Below are 20,878 nucleotides of genomic sequence, written 5' to 3' on the forward strand. Positions count from 1 at the left end.
ACCTCCCTTATATAAAGCAGACTCCAGACTTTTTGTCAATCTGAGGCCAACTTTTTTTTACCTAAAAATTGGTGTTTGGATTGCTGGATGTACATATTGGAATCATTGAAATTCTTCATTATAAGTCATAGAAAAGTTCTAAGTAGCCTGCATCTTTTATCTGGCAAAAATATGCTAATAAAAAAAAAGTGGCAGCAATCTTTCATGCCCAAGAATGATTGTAAGCAGCTTTGATCCACATCCACTCTAAATTTTTCCAAAACATATGGTCAAGTTACAAAGGACATAAACCCAAAATAGCCATGTTTGTTGATGGATTATATTACTAGATATACTTTAACAAGATGCCCTATGAATCATTCAAGTAAAATTTGGTAACAGTCATTCCAGTAAGTTCAGATTGAGATATGAAAACAATAATGCTGGGAGACTAAGACTCATGCCACAAGATGTCAAGTGATGGCAAACAACAGACTTTTAAGAAGTCCATGTAAGTAAAAAATAAAAACATATTCTTACCTGCTAAAATCTTTTTCTGTTTCTAATGCCTCTTCTCCATGACCAAGACGTAGTAAATGTCTCTCATCAATGTCTAAAGCCATGATCTTCTCAAACAGTTGATTTAGAGCCTTAATAGAGAAAAATAATCATATTAGACTCGAATGTCTCATGAAAAAATGTTGTGCACTTTGGTTACACAATATAAATGTCTTATTCTTCCATGTTTATCTGCTAGAATTTAGTACATATAGCTTACCATCTAGTCTTTTTATAACCAACTACCCTTTAATAAAAAAATGTATAGAATTGTTGGTACATTTATTCTCAAATAATTCACTAAACATGTTTTGTATGAAGATTGTATTTATTATCTGTTTAAATTGTATGGACAGATGTTAATATATGTAAACTTCTTTTCATCAAAAACCATCTAGACTATGAACTATAATGTGTACAGAGTTAACTCAAACAAAATTTATACAATTTTCTGGTTTTATATATCTAACTCATTATTCTGTATTATATCTGACCTGATTAGAATGTGTAACTATTAATGTTCTCTGATCAGAATAGTTGTGGTAAATATTAGATATGATTTGTACAGCGACATCAGTTTTGCCAGTTCCTGGAGGTCCTACAATGATGGTCAGTCCTGGCTGCATACCAGAATAGATAGCTTCTGTCTGAGTTGGCGTAAATGGAACACTATTTCTATAACCAAAACATTCAAAATTTAGGAAAATGATCATATAATGATTAACATGAGTTGTTATCATATATAGATAACAGTTTATTGCAGACATCATATAATATGTATTAGACATCTTTTGGTAAATGACAGATTTCCTTGTCAAATTTTTAAAACAGCATACATGTATATAATCAACTAAAATATGTATTTAACAGGTTCTGCTATTGACATTTCAGATTTACATATTCCATAATATGATTATAATTTTGTTATGGTATGTGTACCTCAACTAAATGCTGACCAGATCTGCTTATCTTAAGTTTTGAGTACAACTATACATTGAGTATACAAAATAAAAATTCTGATAAAAAAGGATAATAAACTTACTTTTTAGGTAAACAATAAGGATAAGGTCCTCTATTAGATATGACATAAGGATCTACTATAATATGTCTCTGTGTCTTGGGTTCATCTTCGCCTTCCTTCCTTTTATTACTATCAGACTCTTTATCTTTGATAGATAACCTAACATCAAAGAATCATAATTTGTCAGAAGGTATTACTTTTTAAGGCAGGTTGATTTTTTTCTATTCATTATTATGTGCATTCAATTTCAACAGTTTTGCAACTTCTCCATGTACATTATCACTAATCATAAACCATACTGTTTAGCCTCTGAACAGCACTTGAATCACTTAAAAAAACACTGTGATTTCTATTATAGAATAAAAAGTAGTAGAAAACATAGAATTTTTAACTAGCAACATTGTGTAAGTTTATACAGTAAACCAACTTAACTTCTTTTTAAGACCTTTCAGCCAATTTTTACAATGATTTATATTCACAGTTACCTAACTTTGTTATCGTTTTATATAACATAAAAAAAATCTATGAAGACTAAATCAATGAATCCAAGCATAACGTGCAGAACAGAATATTTTGAAGCCAAATGGTCAATTTTTATCTCAATAATGGAGGTTTTTTTTCACAGACCCATGATAATATATTTTATATACCTGAATGGTGGTATATGTTTAGTGACATCATCAGTGGTGACCTCTATAGGGCAATTAGGAAAACTGGCTCGTAAATGATCCATTGATAAAAATGTATCATTCCAATTTAAATTTTCTATCTGGTTGTGTAATCTGAAACAAAAAATATATTTTGTTAATCTGAAACTGTCACTTTAAAATGTATTTTATTGATTTTCTTTTGTAAAGTACTTATATTAATGCAATAATTTAAAATCAATTAGACTATTTGTGTAAATGAATATATTTTTTAAAATTTAACCAATTTATAGAATTTGTTTCACATGAAAAGTTTATATGATAGACGAATTCAACAACCATGATAGTTCTTACTTTGAGTAATGAGCTGCATCTGGTTCCCCATAGCCTAGAATAAGATCATGTAACCAGTCAGGTACCACAAAATGTGTATTCATAAGATCTCTTAAAGTTTCCAGCACTGCTTTAAAGTTGTTCTCTTTAGGCTTTCTTCTCATTATTACATTAAATGTTTCATATGCATCCTATAATATAAATATTTAAATAATATCTTATAGCCTGAAATGTTTATATAAAAATATTTTTTGAATGAACATAATAGTCTCATGCATATAAAAGGTGTTATTAGTTTGTGTACTTTCTAATATAGAATGTAGTTGGAAAATTAGTAATAAACAAGAATGTGTCCTCAGTACACGAATGCCCCACTCGCACTATCATTTTCCATGTTCAGTGGACCGTGAAATTGGGGTAAAAACTCTAATTTGGCATTAAAATAAGAAAGATCATATCATAGGGAACATGTGTACCAAGTTTGAAGTCGATTGGACTTCAACTTCATCAAAAACTACCTTGACCAAAAACTTTAACCTGGAGCAGGACAGACGGACGGATGCACGGACGAACGGACGCACAGACCAGAAAACATAATGCCCCTCTACTATCGTAGGTGGGGCATAAAAAAGTGTATTAACAGTTATACAATTTTCTTGAAAAATTATCTGGCTTTATAGATATAATATCATTAACAAGTGATCTGACAGCTGTAAAAAAGCATAGACATAAAGTTATGTTGAAATGATTTGTATGGTTTTGTTGAAGTTTGAACAATTTACTGAGTCTAAACTTAATAAAAGCTAATATTGGGTGAAAGTGACTACTTTACAGTATGGGCTTTGGTCATAGTTATAGGTTTACCTGTAATGGTTTAAATCCTTGTACTTTGTACTTTAACTGATAGTTGTCTTATTGGGAATCAAACCACATCAATAAAGCAAGTGGCAATTACTATAAACCATGTCATGAAAACATGCATATATAAATACATTTTCAAACTAAAATATTCTATAAGATACAAACATATTGACTCCACTTACCTCTTTACCTTCTGCAGTACCTAACATGTCTTGTTGGTACTGATTGGGATCTAACCATACCCTGAAAGTTCTTAAGTCACCAGGCAAATCTGGTTTAGGCTCTGGTCCTAAAATGTATAATTAATTTTAACATTTGATTTTACATTTGTTGGATTGATAATAAAAATTAACAGCCAAAGTTGACTTGGAAACTAATAAAACATATAAACCTTTTTCATTCAACTTCTTATATCTTTCAAAACTGGTACCGTCCTTTACTGTTCACTGACAATTTATCCCAATTTAATTTTTGTATTTAGTTATGAATATTCCTTCCTTTTTGAACTTTTTTAAGTTTCTCAATGCAAAATCAACATTCTATTTCGAATACATGTATTTCAAGTAATTATTTTTTGGGAAAATGAGCTGTCACTTCAAAAATAAAACCTTCTAAAATTCCTTCCTAGTTAATAGAATAATCTAGCACTTCCAGTAGATTTTATATCATGCACCAAATATATATACCTTCCTCTATAACTTTTCCTTCTGCGTCCAACATGCCCTCTATTTCACATCCTCTGACGTATGTCAGTCCAACTTGTGGTATAAATGGTTCTTTGTGGTTATATTTGTGACTCATTGGAACAGTTGGTCGTAGGGTTATTAGGAAAGCTACATCATGTTTCCTTAAACCTAAAAATAAAGTCCATTCAAGATAAATCTACTGTGACAAATAATAATTCTATGACCATTTGTTTTTATTTACCTGACTTAACCTCTATAATATAATATATATTTCCATTCATTTGACTAAACCAGTAAAATAAAACTGTTTTTCTGAAAGAAGCAACACAAAATTTGTTTCCAATACTCTCATGACAGAGCAATGTTTTATTTAGTATTCAAACCCTGAAACTAAATTTGGCATTTGACAAGAATATATCGAAATCCATTATCAAATTTTATGCATCAGTTCTGAAAATCTAAATTTAATGGCAAATTATTTTTTTAAGTGTCTGTTCAGATGTAGTTGTGGCGAGACATTGGATCCCGCTTAAATCAGGATTATTTTTGGCATAGACAAAGTCAATTTATTTTATGTAAAACAATTATACTTTTTTTTATCAACTTCTTTTAAAAGATTCTTAATAGAGTCTACACTCTACCGGTTTCTAAATATTATGAAATGTTTAAATATGACAGTATTTCACAAACTAAACAAACTATTGGCCAAATGAAAACAAGTACCTTGACCTATAATGAAGACTGTACCTTGACCTATAATGGTTTACTTTTATAAATTGTGACTTGGATGGAGAGTTGTCTCATTGGCACTCATACCACATCTTCCTGTAACTATTTATATCTATAATACCCATCAACATACCTTCCCATTCGGCTTTTATTTCTGGTCTAACACTGAGACTGACAGTAACATCTGCTCTCACTTGTGAAGGGTGACTTTCACCAACCAGTGGTTTAGATACCTAAAAATAAGTATTATTAGCTTCTCTAGATCTTCCAACTAAACAACAAACATCATAATAACATTACCAAACATTTGTAAAAAAAAAAAACAATTTCATTTTGTTAAAAGTTAATTACTTGTATATGAATAGACCACTTTCGAGTTCATCTGTCACCGGAAAAAACTCGTCAATTATATGTGCCTTTATGACGTCATTTACCAGATAGAGGGGGTCGCCTGTATCCCTGCACTATTTACGTTCATCAAGCGTCTTAGTGATTGTCATTGTGCAGGATAAACTACAAATAATGGTTGTTCTGTAGGTACTTAATGTTTGCAGACATATCAACATACTATTAATTATATTCCATTAACATTTTGTTTCAGTTTGTAACAGTTTTGAAAGATTTAGCTAAGTGCTTCTCACACAATCTAAAATTGAGACAAAATGAAGACTTATACAATTCACTCCAAGTATTAAGTTTTACCTCAACAACATTAAATTCTGAAATAGGTTGTGCCATCCTAGCCCATCCACCGAACAAACAGCCACCTTCTTCTGATTGCCTGTAAAAATGTCAAGCAAAATAATCTATAATTCAAAAAACAGTTTCAATTTGGTTTTTTTTTTTACTAAAATAGCATATCAAAATCAACATGTTTCATTTCTTTTAACTACAATGTAAATTCAAAGAGAAAGTTATAAAGCTAACATAAATTTGCTGTTATCTTACCAGATAAGTTCAAATTATATGTTAAATACCAAAACTGCTTACAGACATTTGCACTGTTTTCTTAAGTTTTAGAGCAATTAAAAACTTGGAAAAACAAAAAGAAGCAATTCTATACAACTTCTGTCATCATAAATTGTGCTGTACAGTCATAACAACCAAATAAAAAGTATCTTGTTCAATTATACTAGAACACACCCGTGATATCGCGGGTCCGTGACTGATATATAACTATGCGTATGCCTTATTTTAGTATTGGTATTGTCATCTGATAAAGTCATGCCGTTTATAACATGTATAAGGTGCACAGTTTTCTCTGCTTTCAAAATCTTTCTGTTTGAACCCGTCGACCTGGAACCTATCAATTATTGGTAATATTAATAATTTGGAAAACAAAAGGGCCTGGAATGGAGTATTTTTTACTCAACAGTATACAGCAAAATTCTAAATACACTGTTTGGTGGTGCGCCTGTCAGATGCGGAACATACAGATAAGGTAATAGGTAACAGGTGAATATACTATTGGTATCGGTGTCGGACTCGATCCGGAACTTCTTAATTATTGGCAATATTAATTACGTGGAAAACAAACGGGTCTAGAGTGGTGTAATTTTTAATCAACACCATTGTACTATATTAGTTATATATAAAGTTGAATTCTTGGATTCATAGTTTTTACGTGATGACGGCTGACAAATTGGATCTCGTAATTTTAGTATTATAGATATGTTCACAGCAATAATTTACCATTATGCAACATCCTTATAGAATTGTTTCATTGTAGTATAAAAATCTTGTCAACATTCATATATACTATATACTATCACCTCAAAGGCAGGCAGGACAACCACCGCTATGGATATAAGAAAGCAATGGAACGTACTGTACTAATATTTACAGTCCAAATGGAAAAGTGGGAATTAAAAAAGTGCTTACCAAGGTTTCATATGTGAGATAGCATCTTCTATGTCTTGTCTGATTTCATCTGTAATAAACAAAGGAATATAAACAAGTATTCTCCCCATCAGTCTTAATGTACCATGACACTCTATCAGAATAGATATTATTATAGAATGTAATATAAATGTACTATTTTTATAATTAAAGAAACAATGTTATTTCAAATCCCATGTGCTTTTCAAAAATATTTTGATTTCTTTAATATGCTTAAAAAAATTGTAAAGTAATGTTCTTCTTATTACCATTTTGCTTTTTGTCAAACAATGCTTTTTTGGAACATCTGTTTAAAATGTAAAAACAACATACAAACTTACATGTAGACTCCAGTCTAAACAGGTGGAAGTTCTTCAATAAGTAGTCATGTAATGTCAGAAACTGTAGATTTAATTTAGGTAGTGCTAAACAACCTGTTAAATAAGTATAACATTAGCATATGTAGATAGAGACCATCATTAGGTGGTTTTTTAATTGTGTGTGGTTTTGGAATTTCTTTTGAACATGTACTAAACAAATTTTCAAATTTTACTTAACCGTCTTTCTGAGAATTCTTTTTATAGAGAACAGACTAGGAATTAGTGGTTCATTGTTAAAGGAATTCCGCCCACCACATCTGATGTGATCAGGATTATTTTAAAGTACATTACATTCATTAATTTTTCTTTTCTATCCTTTAAACATTTAAATGGATTCAAATACATTCAAACAACACAAACTGGTGTGTTGTATAAAGTGATTCACTCAGGAGGTTGGGTGAGACAGAAGAAAATTATTCCATAGTAACCAGAAGATTAAGAACTTGTTGTGAAAACTTATTGATATTCATATTGAAAGCATTACAAATAAAATATCTTATCAAAAATTTTGTACCATCTCCAGAATAAAATTCTGTAGGTACAATGTTTTCATCCCAGATAATCTCTTCTGTTGGATAAAGTGGCATTTCATTGAGCTGTTCTAACTGGGACTTCCTCTTAGCATGCTTTGATATCTGTAAAACAAATTATGTAATCAAAGGGATGTATTGCATTAACATTACACAATCTATACTTGGTATTCAGTGGGGTTTTTTTAAATTTAGTTAATGATATTTAAGCTACCCAACTTACAGAGCCTAATGTTTTTCTTTTGGTTTATAACTTGAAAACGTTATATACTTTTTAATCTAGAAAAAAGTTATATACTTTTTAATCCATACCCTCTTTTTTTTAATCTGTCACTGATAGAAATAGCAAACTTAATGCTGTGATCAGTAATTATCATTTATTCAATATTATTAACTGTACCAATTTTACTTAACCATATGTGCATATAGACAATTGATATCAAAATACACTTCAAAGCTTTTATGCTATATGTTGTTTAGAATTGTTTACTTGTGGTGCACTATATTGTTGATAATTTCCACCTAAGGAGAGACATTTCTTTAAATGGGCTATAGTTTTTTTTAACTTTTCAATTAACTTTCTAGAATAATGTGGAGTCTAGACTATTTATGAACACAAAATGATGATGTTAAAGTATAGATTGCAACAAATTGAAAATTACTTACTAAAACTTCCATCAGATACTGTTTGTCTTTAATATAGTTTTCCTCTGTATCTGGTTGTGGTAGTTCATGTGCATATGCCAAAAGTTTATGTAAATTTGCTGAGCTGTCAATGAAAACAAACAGATATACAATATTTTTACAGTACAGGAATGTATGTGCAAAAAAACAGGGAATTACATTAAGTCAAAGTCAACTGATGGATATTAGACAATATTCAATGTGTAAGTAACTAAAAAAAATACAATGAGCCATAACTCCAGTAAAAATTAACAAAGAAAAATAAAATCATCATTATGCTAGACATTAAGCACACAATTACTGTATGCAAAAATTTCAGTCCAATCCAATTTAAGATGCTAATTTGCTTTACATATGTGTGATTAATGACCAGAAAGAAATGATGAACTATTAAGGAAGAACTATACCTATGTGGTTCAAAATATTTGATAAGTGATTTCTTGCTATCAACACTGGCAATATTAGCAATGGCAAAATTCTGAAGGTCTGGAAAGTGTTTGAAAGCCATTTTCTGAAAGAAAAAAAAAGAAGAAATCAATTACCGGTAGGTAAAGTTCTTGCAAAATTTAAGAAAATTTTCATATGCATGTATTGATGCATGATTTTTACCACATTTATATAGATTATACAGCTCCTGAAGTGAACACAATATTAAAATTGCATAGTTTTATTACATATTTACATACCTTTCCTAACACAGAAGCTATAAAATTTCAATAAGAAAATACACAACTTTTAAGCAAGTAAAATAAACTGAGAATGTGTCTCTGGGCCACATCTGGTAAATATGCATGAGTCAACTTTCACATACAGATGCAGGATTCATGTAGTTAAGACAATTTTATGATTATAACCATTGTGTATAAATTATACAAACATTTTTAGTCATAAGATAAATATAAAGTAGAATTTCTACCTTTTAAAATAAAGACATTCATAATGAAGTAAGCAGAGAAGTAAAACAGTACCTGTAATTTGAGTATTCTGTTGTAGTGTATATCAAGTCTATCATGAATGGTGAGAGCTTCTCCTGTAGTGTCGTCTATCTCAAACTCTGTGTATGCATTCAACATATCCAACAACTGTAAAGTTAAATATCCAAAAAATTACAAAAAACATGTACAGATTCGACCCTTACTCTTCATTTTATCAGATATTTGTAAAATATAAAATGAATTTTAAACAAGAACGTGTCCATAGTACACGGATGCCTCACTCGCACTATCATTTTCTATGTTTAGTGGACCCTGAAATTGGGGTAAAAACTATAATTTGGCATTTAAATTAGAAAGATCATATCATAGGGAACATGTATACTAAGTTTCAAGCTGATTGGACCTCAACTTGATCAAAAACTACCTTGACCAAAAACTTTAACCTGAACAGACTGAAGGACAGACAGGTGAAAGGACAGACGGACGGACGGACGGAAAGACGGACGGAAGGACGGACGAACGGACACACAGACCAGAAAACATAATGCCCCTCTACTATGGTAGGTGGGGCATAATATAGTAGGTGGGGCACAAAAATTCATCAATAAATATGTTTATCTCCATTATTTGTTCTTCCTAGCCCATACACAATATGTGAGTGTAACTATTTATATCCTCTTCATAAGTGATTATTACACAAAGTTTGAAGAAGCAGGTATCCAAGTGCCAAGCTCTACAGTGCCCTAAAGTATTATCCATCATGCTGATCTCCTACTCTTCCCTATCCTAAGTGAAGGCCATTGTAAAATTTGATAAAGATGCAATGAAAAAGGCAAGATTAAACATATGCTAAGACACTTACCTCACTAAAAAGTTTTCCTTCTTTTCTCTTGACCAAGGGAGACAACTGACATTTAACAACACAATGGGAATGATCCAAAAGGGCATTAAAAAATCTACGGGTTGGTAGCTGTGCTTCTATGTCTATCAGTAACTCTATAAATCTTTCACAATATTGCACTTTGTCAGGTGATACTTTCCCTGAAATATAAAATGACAAATGTTATCATCTTAAATCATGTTTTCTAATCTAGAATTACAGTTTGGGGGTGGGGTTCGGACCTTTATCGGTACTCTAGGATCAGTTTTTAAGCACAGGATTTTGAGATTGATCCTTTTGGGATCCCGGAATTATTTTTTCTAATTTCGGGATGTCAGGATTAAAATTTCTTTAAATTCAGTAGTTCAGGATTTCATATTTTTAAGCCCAGGATTTTAGGATCAGGACCCCTACAACCCCCTCCCCCCCCATCAGTTTTAATTATGATAAAACAAATTATGAATATGATTTTTGATAATAATATGAGGAATGAGCTACCTTCTGAAAGAGGACTAGTCAGCATTATATTTTACTTTTGGATAATTTAGGAAATATAGTATGCTCATTTATAAACTAAATTTTGAAAATAAATTGGTAAAAGAAAGGTTTGGTATTGGTTAAAAGTAAGTTTATGCTTGCAACAGCTACTTTTTCAAATTATGGGAGTTTACCATATTTTAGATTTGATAATGTAATAGATAATCAATGAATTACAAGTTATAAATCTGTTTCAGTAATATTGCCTATTCAGAAGGTTTAGAATAAATACCTCTTACTTTTGACAAGAACTAAGAAATAGGATGATTATAGTAAATCCGCTGGCTTCACGAGTGTATAACTGATGAATCCAAAATTATAACTTATGATTACCTGTTTCCTTTATTTCACTTAAAACTTTGTCAAATTTCTTCAGCATTTTTGATAAAAATTCTCTTTCAAAATGAACTTTTGCCCTTTTCTTTTCATCAAGTTTTGCATCATTCTTCTTCAGAAGATTGAAGAATTTCTTATACTTTGGATTTCCTTTGAATAATTCTTCTCTTCTACCCTAAAATAAAGGTGCAAAATCAATGCTACTGCTGACATGATGATAAAAATAGATTATTTTTAAAAATGGCTGCTTTCAAAAAACATTTTGTATTAACATAAGGTCAAAGTACTTTTTTTTATATATATATGTAGAACTCAAATCTATGGCGGGTTCCAAATCTATGGCAGATTCCTAATCTTTGGCAAATGTGACGTTACAAACGTCAAACATATCACATCTATGGCAGATTTTTGTTTTCTCCAAATCTATGGCAGATCTTTTCATAACGTCACAATTGAATAACTCCATATAACATCGTCGCCGCCGATTACGATGGCAGAACCCATAGACTTAAACGTGACCATTCCAGATGAAGGTATTTCCCTCGACAAAACTTTGTGGATAAATTAAAAGAAGATGAGATCTTATCCGAAAGAGGGACACAATGTGACTGGCCTTAGTCATCGATTAATAAGGACACCGCTGTTTTGGGTACCGGATATTTTAGAAAAGAATTTATGATAGATATTTTACGGCTGGCAAAGTTTATAAAGTCAAAGATCAAATTACAAGATACCAATTTGATTTAAATTGTAATTAAGTAAAAAAAGGTATTAACAATGAAATAACATTATGTGAAAATTGAAACTGTTCATTTTTATTTGTCTTTTTTTGTTAGATAAGGGACTTACTAGTTGGTTAAGTGAATGGGCTAAACAGGTACCATGAACAGATTAAAAAAATGTTTCTTTTTACCGGGGGCATCATTTTAATCTTTAAGTCTGTATTAAGTTATATGAATTCATCATTTTCAAAATGTTTCGGATGACCATTATGGAATATTTATATAATTTCCGTTGATGTCCATAGATATAGGAAGATGTGGTATAAGTGCCAATGAGACAACTCCATACATCCACGTCAAAATTTATAAAGTAAACCATTATAGGTCAAGGTACGGCCTTAAGGTTAAGATTTTAACAGTCTGCAGTTAAAGTACTTAAAACAATTATTAGACTCATAAAGTAGGCGAGACACCGGGTTCTGTGGAACCCTTCAGACTTATTTATTTCTTTTACATAAAACAAACTGCCTAATTGTTTGTTAGGAGACTTACTAGTTGGTTAAATGAATGGGTTAAGCAATTTCATGCAGATTAAAAAATGTTTATTTCAATCTTGAAGTATGTATTAAGGTATATGAATTTGATCATTTACAAAATATGTTGGTTGCCATCATGATTTGGTTGACCATTATGGAATGTTTATAGACATGCTCTCGTGCATTTCTACTTGTTTAAGACAAGTCATTGGTCATATGTGTACTGCATTGTTTTTCATTTGCCTAAAATTTGCCATAGATTTGGAAACAACAAAAATCCGCCATAGATTAGGAGATTACAAAACTTGCCATAGATTAGGATTGTGAAAATCAGCCATAGATTTGGGATGGCAAGACGCCATATCTGCCATAGATTAGGAATCTGCCATAGATTTGAGTCCTACATATATATTTTATAAAACTGAAACTCTTTGACTACTTTGAACAGTGCAAATCAGTAACAGATTATAATAGTTAATACAAAAAAGATAAATAATAACTTTAATATACGTGACTACTACAGTTAATAAAAGCTCTTTTGTGACTCTTTCAACTGTAAATGACCTAACAACAACTTACCTGCAACAAATTATTCCAGATAGGCAAGGAAACCAATCTTTGTACTTGTTCTCTTATTAAATCCACTTCCTGATTAAATAAGAAATCATAGAATATATAATTGTTTTTCAGTTTCTAAATCCTGAAAATAGATTATTATATGATACTGTTTTCATGAGCCAAAATAACCTGTAAATTATAACATATCCATGACATAATTAAAGCATTAACTCTGAATTCTTACCAAAGTTTGAGACATGTTTATCTTATAACAAAATCGTGGAAAATCAATGTCAGATTCAACATTGGAATTTGGATCACTGATCTTGTCTTATTCGCTGAATTCTAGTATCTTCTGTCTTTTTGTGATTCATAATAAGAGGATAGAAGTCCTAGCATCAAAAAGACTGTATATATCAAATTGTTTACAGGGGACTCCTGTGAATAACATGGCAATGACAACTTATCCTACAAAATTCCACTGCCTCTTGTAAAGATAGATTGGGGAAAATGCCTTCAATATTTATTTGATTTCTTTAAATAATGATACAATGAAAGTTAAGTATCTGATGTCAGTTTCACAAAAAAAACTTAACATTAAGATTGATCATAAATTATTAATAAATCAGTATAGGTAAAATGTACCTTAAATATTAGTTGCATTTTTTTTTTGTGAAACCGGAACAGTACGACCAAAAACAAAGAAACTGGTAGTAATAAAATATTCATAACTTTCACTATTCTGCGTTATCTTACAAATAACAATAATATATAACATATAATTTGTCTAAACTTACCAGACTATTGAAACAGTGAATTAGGAAGAGGAGTAACAATGACTGTTCTCTGAAAGGCTTGCCTTCATGTAAACACGCCTGCAACATCTGATGGAAAAAATCAGCAAACTTCTCAGGTCTACGCTTGAATGTCTGGAAAAAAACCAACATTTAAATTAATTATATAATTTATCCTTTTTTTCACATAAGAGATGTTTGTAAGATTTGCTCAGAAAAATTGATATAATATAAACATAAAAATATCAGCTATAAATTTGCAGTGTGCATGCTTTCTGGTCAGGTTGTCAAACATGTTCACAAGAAGGAGTCTTTTCTATGCAAAAATACAGAATCATTTAATAATGTATGGCTCGTTATTTATATAGATTGGACACTAGTCATTTCGGGGCCCTTTATAGCTAGCTGTTTTTGATGTGAGCCACGGCTCTGTGTTGAAGGCTGTACTTTCATCTACTATATAATTGTTAACTTTTTATGCATTGTGAATTGGATGGAGAGTTGTCTCATCGGCACTCATACCACAACTTCTTATTTCCATGACATACAGCCATCACTGTCATATTTTAAATGTAATCTTATCAAAGCTCTTCCACATAACCTTACCTCCCATTGAGGAACTCTTTCTCTAAATTTCTCATTGACCATGGCAGCTATTGACAACTGATGAGCATAAGAACACTACAAACAAAAATAGATTTGATTTGATTTATGTTGTTTTAACACCACTTACAAGCACTGCATTCAGGCTATTTTGTGGCGGCCAGTTTTTATTGGTGGAGTAAGCCCCAGTGACTGGAGAAAACCACGACCATCGATAGGAAAATTAACAATCCTAGTCATTTAAGATTGGAGTTGAGTGCACCTGCACAAGCAGGGTTCAACTCACAAGCTCAGTGTTGACTGGCTAGTGATTACAGTAGTAACTACTTAGACCACAGTCACAGAGGAACCACAACTAAATGTAGAAATATAACATCATAAATGGCAGTTGTAAATGCAGTAGTTAAGATAAACAGTTGTCTTCTTAAATAAAATTTCTATTGTTTTTTAGTGTCTATGGGTTGTTGTCTCATTGGTGTATCTCTCACATTGCTTTTTATTATTAGTCAATTTGTGGATATAAGTTTAAATTCATTAGGGACAACAACAAAAATTAAAGGATGATTATCTTTCATTCATTCTTTGGTTCTGTCATTTAGATCAAACTGTAATAAATTGAAGAATAATTAGAACAAAGAAAGAAATATAAGTTTTACTACTATCTCTATATTCTTTACACATAAAAAATATTTAAAAAAAAATAATTTCAATATAATAACTGTTGATCCTTTTCCTTTTTTTGTTTTGTTTGGCAAACACAATTTTCTACAATTCCTGTTCAGGGCTGTTCCAGAAAATACTATGTCCCCCCCAGGGACGGCACTTTTTTTTAACCCCCACCACCCACAGAAATAAAATTTAATTAGAACAGCACTCCCTTTGCATTTTGGTATTTCAAATACAACCACCCACATAATATTTAAAAAAATTGCCTTCCCTGGGGGGGACATAGTATTTTCTGGAACAGCCCTCAATGGTTAGATGAAGAGTGCCTGACCTGCGCTCTGCTTATTTTTTGTTTCCTTTCACATTTGTAAAGTGTCAAAAATCACCTATAAGCCACTTTGAAATTACTTCATTTTTGTGTACTGTATTAATTTCAGAGTGTAGGACTTGTCATAAGGTAAGTTGTGGGTTTTGCTCACTGGTGAAGGCCATACAGTAACATATAGTTGTTAACGTCTATGTCATTGCCAATTATACTACATCTTCTTACTTTTATATAAAATTTGTACAGAAAATAACAACAAATAAGGATACAACTATTTTGAAAATTGATACTAAATTTTCTATTTTTTTCTTTTAAGACTTTAAATTATGAACTTAACAAGAATTGGTGAGGAATCGACAATAATACTAAGAAGCTTGACCACTCCTCAACAATAAATAACAACTATGTACCTGCGACTATTTGAAACCTTTAAAAAATTACCTTTTCTGAATCATAATTTGGCCATAAATAATTTTCTAGGTACTGACTGAAAGAAAAAGAAAGATATAATAATTTATAGCACAAGAATAATCAGACAATATCTTACAGCAATAAATATCAAAGAAATTTAAAATTATAGTGTTTTCCTGATCCTGCTAAAACATGTATATTTAACTTCACTGACTGACCTGCAGCAAGTTGAAAGTCATGTCTGTAATATGTGTAACTATTCTTATTCTTGCATTTACAGAAATAGACGCATGTTTTTTTTGCAGTCTATATTTTGGGAATGTAGATAATAAATTAGATATTGTACAATTACAAATGTATATCTTTGCTTCTTGATTTGCCTAAGTCTTTTTATTTTGTAGTACATGTACATTGTACTTAAACATTCTGGTCATCCAAAAATTATAGGTTGGCTTGAAAAAATGTTATATAATAAACATATGGTGTGGCCTGGTCACAAGAACATCTTCCTTAGTTGTTTGTTAGTTTGTAAAGGAACAGGTCATACAATGGGATTTTTATAGAAAACTCATCCACCATTGGTCATTATTGACTTTAGTGATACATCTGTATCAGGGGAGATAATTTGTTAAAACATTTATTGCAGACATGTATAATTGCGAAAATGGTAATACAATTGAAAGGAAACCATATAAATATAAGTAATACCTGAATTCTAACATCATGCTTCGTCTTGTTGAAAATCTAGAAAACAAATCATTTTAAAAATTATATAATCAGTCTTATATTGTAAAGCCACAGGTAAGTTGAACAGCCATATAAAGGAGCTCTTATTGTATTATTAGTAAGATGAAGTGAAGATATAAGAAAAAGAATGTAATTGTCATCCAACATAACAGTATTATTAGGGTCAGTGCATTTCAATTGTTTCTATTGTGCTTTTTTAAATAGTACCTTTTGTAAGGTAGATTCATGGTATACCGCCATCTTGGATTGAACAATCACAGTAAAAAATCGGTCTAGTTATTTGCCTAAATCTGCAAATTTGGAGACAGATTTGCAATTTAATGGTTAGACAGTTTAATAATATAAAGAAAACTTGGCAATTTATTGTATAATTCAAAATAATTAAACAAATATCATTTTATTTTGCTTTTTAAATCATTTTTTTCAACTGAGCCATTTAAGGGAAGATAACTCTTTTAGTAAAAAATTTATACTGGACAGATAGGGATTTTTTTTCTTTTTACTTGTAGCAAGAAAACAAGTTCGGTGACACCATTTTTTCTTCTTATTTTCTTAAAACATATTACAAAACCTATCTTTTCACAATTTATTTCAAAATTCTATCTCATAGATTATTTTTTATGCACACAATTGTGTTTTTCCATTAACAATCTAACCAAATTTAGGCAATTTTCAACGACTCATAGCTTGAAAAATAGCACGGTGACCCCTACTTTTTATTATATTTTTGAAAAGAGCATATTAAAATCTTCATTCTGGCTAAGTATAAGAAAATTCTGTCTCAAAAAAGATTTACTTATGATCTACCCTCAGCTGTAGTCTTTAGTTATTAATGTTATTTTTCCTTTGGTGGTGGATGCAGCATTTTATTGTATTTCTTTGTGGAAGACTCTGACAGAGTTAAAATGACTTTCAGATGTGTTTAGGTTTTTAATGCTAATGTTTGAAACTCTCATTAATTATGTTTTATATTATATATTCTACTTGGACAATAAGTTAATATATATCTAATTGATAATGGACATTTTATAATCAAAGTGACAATGATGCCTCAGGGCTTAATCCTTTATCCTTCTTAAATTAGAGACATTGCTAAAAGAGTTGTTTTAATTATTTATCTTTCTTTATCTGGATAATAACTTGTTTATATTTGTCAACACATTATGTAATAATTGATCTTAGCTAATTGTTTAATTCTCATATATATATATTGTAAAATGATTGTAAAAGACATAAGTTTAGAAGTCACAGGCTTGGTGACAAGTTCCAGTCTTGGAAATAAATAATATACTAAGTGGAATTCATCTTCTGTGTATAACTGCTAGTTTATGGTGCATGGTTATTTAGGTTTAACATTTAGTTGTGACCGAATCCTCATATCAGTCTCCCAGATATTAGACTGAGGATTTCTTGGTTACAAGACTATGTTGACCTCTGTGTAGTGTATTACCTACCCAGTATTGACCAGTTCTGTTCTATAAATGTCTTCAACCAACTACAAATATAGAGAAACAAATTTTACTCACATGAAATACAGATAATTACAGATAATGTTTATTATCAATACAAACTCAAATAAAAAAAATGTGAATTAAAGAACTTTATAGGTTTATCTAACAATATCTACAGTATAAATCAAAATTTTGTTACAACAAGAAAACACTCATAGTTTTTACTAATAACAAGAAAACACACTTAGTTTTTACTAATACTTTTTTCAAAACTTTATTGGTTATAAACTGACAACTTGAATTATCTGATAAATAAATACTGAAGTGAAAAATAGAGAAAATATGCCTTTTGTTCTTTTTTTTTAAAAAGATTACTAATTTTCAATAATTTAAAAAATAAAGTTGCATTCAAATATGACCTACAAGTTTTAGAAAATGATTTCAAAAACATTATATTCATTTACTGGTAGATATAGAAATACCTGTGGTTTAAACTTTGCCCCATTCTTCAAAGCTTCCTGTGACCAATGTAGTCCTGCCAACTGTAGTAGATATTAATAAGATATTATGAACAATTTATTGATACAAAACACTCTATAACTGAATATTTCAATAAAAAAAAAGGATTCCTAGATAATAAAAAATGTAACATCTTTTGACTTTAAACCAAGTTATTTGCATGCATACTTTATTTTGCATTTAGGTCTTTCTAACTAACTTTGCAGTAGTTTATTTTCATGATCTTCTTATTTTCTAACATTAAAATATAAGAAGATGTGGTATGAGTGCTAATAAGAAAAATCTCCATGCAAGTCACAATTTGTAAACTTAAACCATTAAAGGTCAAAGTACAGCCTTCAATATGGAACTGGGCTCACACCAAACAGCATGGTTTATTAATGGGAAGATCCAAGTCTCACACATTTGTGATCATTGAAAATTGAGATGTTTTGCTAAAAAATGTACTCTCGAAAATACTTTGTTTGCCAAAATTAGTTGGTTTACAGTTGAAAGCAAACGCTAGTACCACTCGTGAATATCAAATTTCACATGTTTTAATATCATATAAATGGGCCTTCGTACCTAAGATAAAACACTATACATGTACCTGTGTGATATTGTCTTCTTGAATCTGATCAACAGTAAGTGGTCTTGCTTTCTTTGTTTCTGCCATTATCTATGTTTTTCTTTAATCTACACCAATAACATTTTTTTCTAGTACTGTATCTGGATAATATATTATATCTATAAACTTGATATTTTGTCTTTCATGAAGTGATGAATCTTGGAAAATCAGGTAAACAATTTTAAAAGGTAACATAAATGTACCTCAAATGGAATCATATGATTGATAGCCAGTAATGAAGATTTCTTGCCAAAATTGGGTCTCAATGTGCTGCTAAATATTTTCTCAAAAGTCCAGACGGAAAAAAAGGCTTCAGCATTATGATGTAGTGACTTGTTAAAAAAATAAAATAGCCTTTCATTATTGTAAGCACTCAAGAAATTATAACCCATTTGGTAGATTAAGATAACCCCATGATTAATTGAGGGGGTAGGAGGGGTCCTGATCATGAAATCCCGGGCTTAAAAACAGGAAATCCTGAGGTCCCAAATTTAAATAAATGTAAATCCCCCATACCGAAATTCGAAAAAAAGAATTTCTGGATCCCGAAATCTCGAGCTTAAAAACACCCCATCCTGAAATCCTGATAAAGGTCCAATCCCTCCTCATTAATGTTTATTCCAGTGAATCCTTACCTGTTTTTTCAACTTGAAACAAATGGTCCAATATTAACATTTTTAGTAGGTATATAACTCGTTTGTGTGTGATATAATCTTCTGACATTTGTGCACTTAGTTGCTTACGGTTCGTTTACTTATCTGAAGTACACTAAAAAAAGTTAGTACTTGAACTCAGATAGCGGAGAAGTATGGATCAAATGTACAGGTTGGTTTAGAGTTTTATGTACAATCGAGGTGATTGAGAACAAAAATTATTTCCTGTATAAATCTAACATAACTTACATTCGCTCTGAAATCAGTTTAATAAGTATGCAAAAACAAAACGATTCAAAATCGTCGCTCACACATGCAGCGGAAGTTGTGAAGACGTAGTTAATATCAAAAACAATACACGGACATGAAATGTATACTTCCGGGCACATTAGTAGCACTCGAGTTCGCCGTTGTTTTTTTTCGTGTTTTTGTCAATATCGACTCAGTTTTTAAAGGTACTAGTAGGGTTTTTTCCCGAAAAGGAAAATACAGCATATTTTTGGGATGAAATCAAGTTAAAAAAACAAAACAAAACTGGCAAGCCCGGTCAAGTTATACCAAATTTAGAGCTGGTAGCGCGAATCATTGGCAGATGTTGATTCATGAAAAAGCATATGTGTCCCTCGTCAGACCAACATTTGAATATGCTAGTTCAGAATCGGACCCGTACCAACAAAATGACATTTATAGATTGGAAATGGTTCAAATAAGGGCAGCAAGGTATGTTACTAACAGATACCACAACACTTCATCTGCGGTTAGTGACATGCTTGAACATCTAAATGATGGACTACCCTACAAGAACGATGAAAACAGAGCAGACTGATAATGATGTATAAGCTTAATAACAACTATGTAAAGATTGATACATCAAATAAACTGATACCAAATGAACGTCCTTCCAGGAATAACAACGAAAAAGCATTCAGAATTCCATCCTGCAAAACAACAATTCGGAAGGAGTGAGTCGTTCTATCCTAGAACAATAAGAGAGTGGAACACCTTGCCCAACTGTAAGGTCACCGCCTCGAGTCCTGAATCTTTCAAGGCTCAGCTCCGTCAGTAAAAGTGACATGTCAAGTTTTATTTTGCACCTGTATATAAATTCCACGTAGTTTTTGTTGAATTAAAAATTTTAATCATGCACGCACTCCGTAAATGTGGCAGGATAGTCAACCAGTTGACGGTGGCCGCTTACTGAAAGAAGAAGAATAAGATCTTTTAGAGTACATACAATCTATAACTATTTTATCTTGACTTTTCTACACTTTACACAAGTATTCCCATTCCAAACTAAAAGACAAAATTACTA

At 30.9% G+C, this 20,878-nt stretch overlaps 1 protein-coding gene across 3 annotated transcripts in view; it reads right to left on the reverse strand.

Moving 5' to 3' along the window:
* Positions 1 to 19,921, reverse strand: part of LOC139488022 (RNA helicase aquarius-like) — a 49,061-nt gene extending 29,140 nt beyond the window's left edge. The window contains exons 1-26 of one of the 3 annotated variants that reach the window (XM_071273335.1): positions 19,816 to 19,921; positions 18,896 to 19,008; positions 18,270 to 18,329; positions 17,791 to 17,831; positions 16,298 to 16,333; positions 15,620 to 15,665; positions 14,191 to 14,265; positions 13,588 to 13,719; positions 12,812 to 12,880; positions 10,972 to 11,149; positions 10,084 to 10,262; positions 9,255 to 9,368; positions 8,694 to 8,797; positions 8,269 to 8,371; positions 7,587 to 7,707; positions 7,034 to 7,126; positions 6,696 to 6,744; positions 5,517 to 5,595; positions 4,948 to 5,047; positions 4,086 to 4,253; positions 3,582 to 3,688; positions 2,560 to 2,729; positions 2,209 to 2,340; positions 1,580 to 1,717; positions 1,032 to 1,212; positions 520 to 629 (exon numbers count right to left, since the gene is read on the reverse strand). In XM_071273335.1, the coding sequence (XP_071129436.1) occupies positions 520 to 629; positions 1,032 to 1,212; positions 1,580 to 1,717; positions 2,209 to 2,340; positions 2,560 to 2,729; positions 3,582 to 3,688; positions 4,086 to 4,253; positions 4,948 to 5,047; positions 5,517 to 5,595; positions 6,696 to 6,744; positions 7,034 to 7,126; positions 7,587 to 7,707; positions 8,269 to 8,371; positions 8,694 to 8,797; positions 9,255 to 9,368; positions 10,084 to 10,262; positions 10,972 to 11,149; positions 12,812 to 12,880; positions 13,588 to 13,719; positions 14,191 to 14,265; positions 15,620 to 15,665; positions 16,298 to 16,333; positions 17,791 to 17,831; positions 18,270 to 18,329; positions 18,896 to 18,961 (2,651 nt within the window). In that variant the 5' untranslated portion in view covers positions 18,962 to 19,008; positions 19,816 to 19,921. Of the gene's footprint in view, positions 1 to 519; positions 630 to 1,031; positions 1,213 to 1,579; positions 1,718 to 2,208; positions 2,341 to 2,559; positions 2,730 to 3,581; positions 3,689 to 4,085; positions 4,254 to 4,947; positions 5,048 to 5,516; positions 5,596 to 6,695; positions 6,745 to 7,033; positions 7,127 to 7,586; positions 7,708 to 8,268; positions 8,372 to 8,693; positions 8,798 to 9,254; positions 9,369 to 10,083; positions 10,263 to 10,971; positions 11,150 to 12,811; positions 12,881 to 13,587; positions 13,720 to 14,190; positions 14,266 to 15,619; positions 15,666 to 16,297; positions 16,334 to 17,790; positions 17,832 to 18,269; positions 18,330 to 18,895; positions 19,015 to 19,815 lie in introns of all 3 variants that reach the window. The other 2 variants (XM_071273334.1, XM_071273336.1) reach the window with 2 other exon arrangements.
* Between the last annotated feature and the right edge of the window lie 957 nt (positions 19,922 to 20,878).

This window comes from Mytilus edulis, chromosome 9 (genome assembly GCF_963676685.1).
Source record: "Mytilus edulis chromosome 9, xbMytEdul2.2, whole genome shotgun sequence".
Lineage (NCBI taxonomy): Eukaryota > Metazoa > Mollusca > Bivalvia > Mytilida > Mytilidae > Mytilus > Mytilus edulis.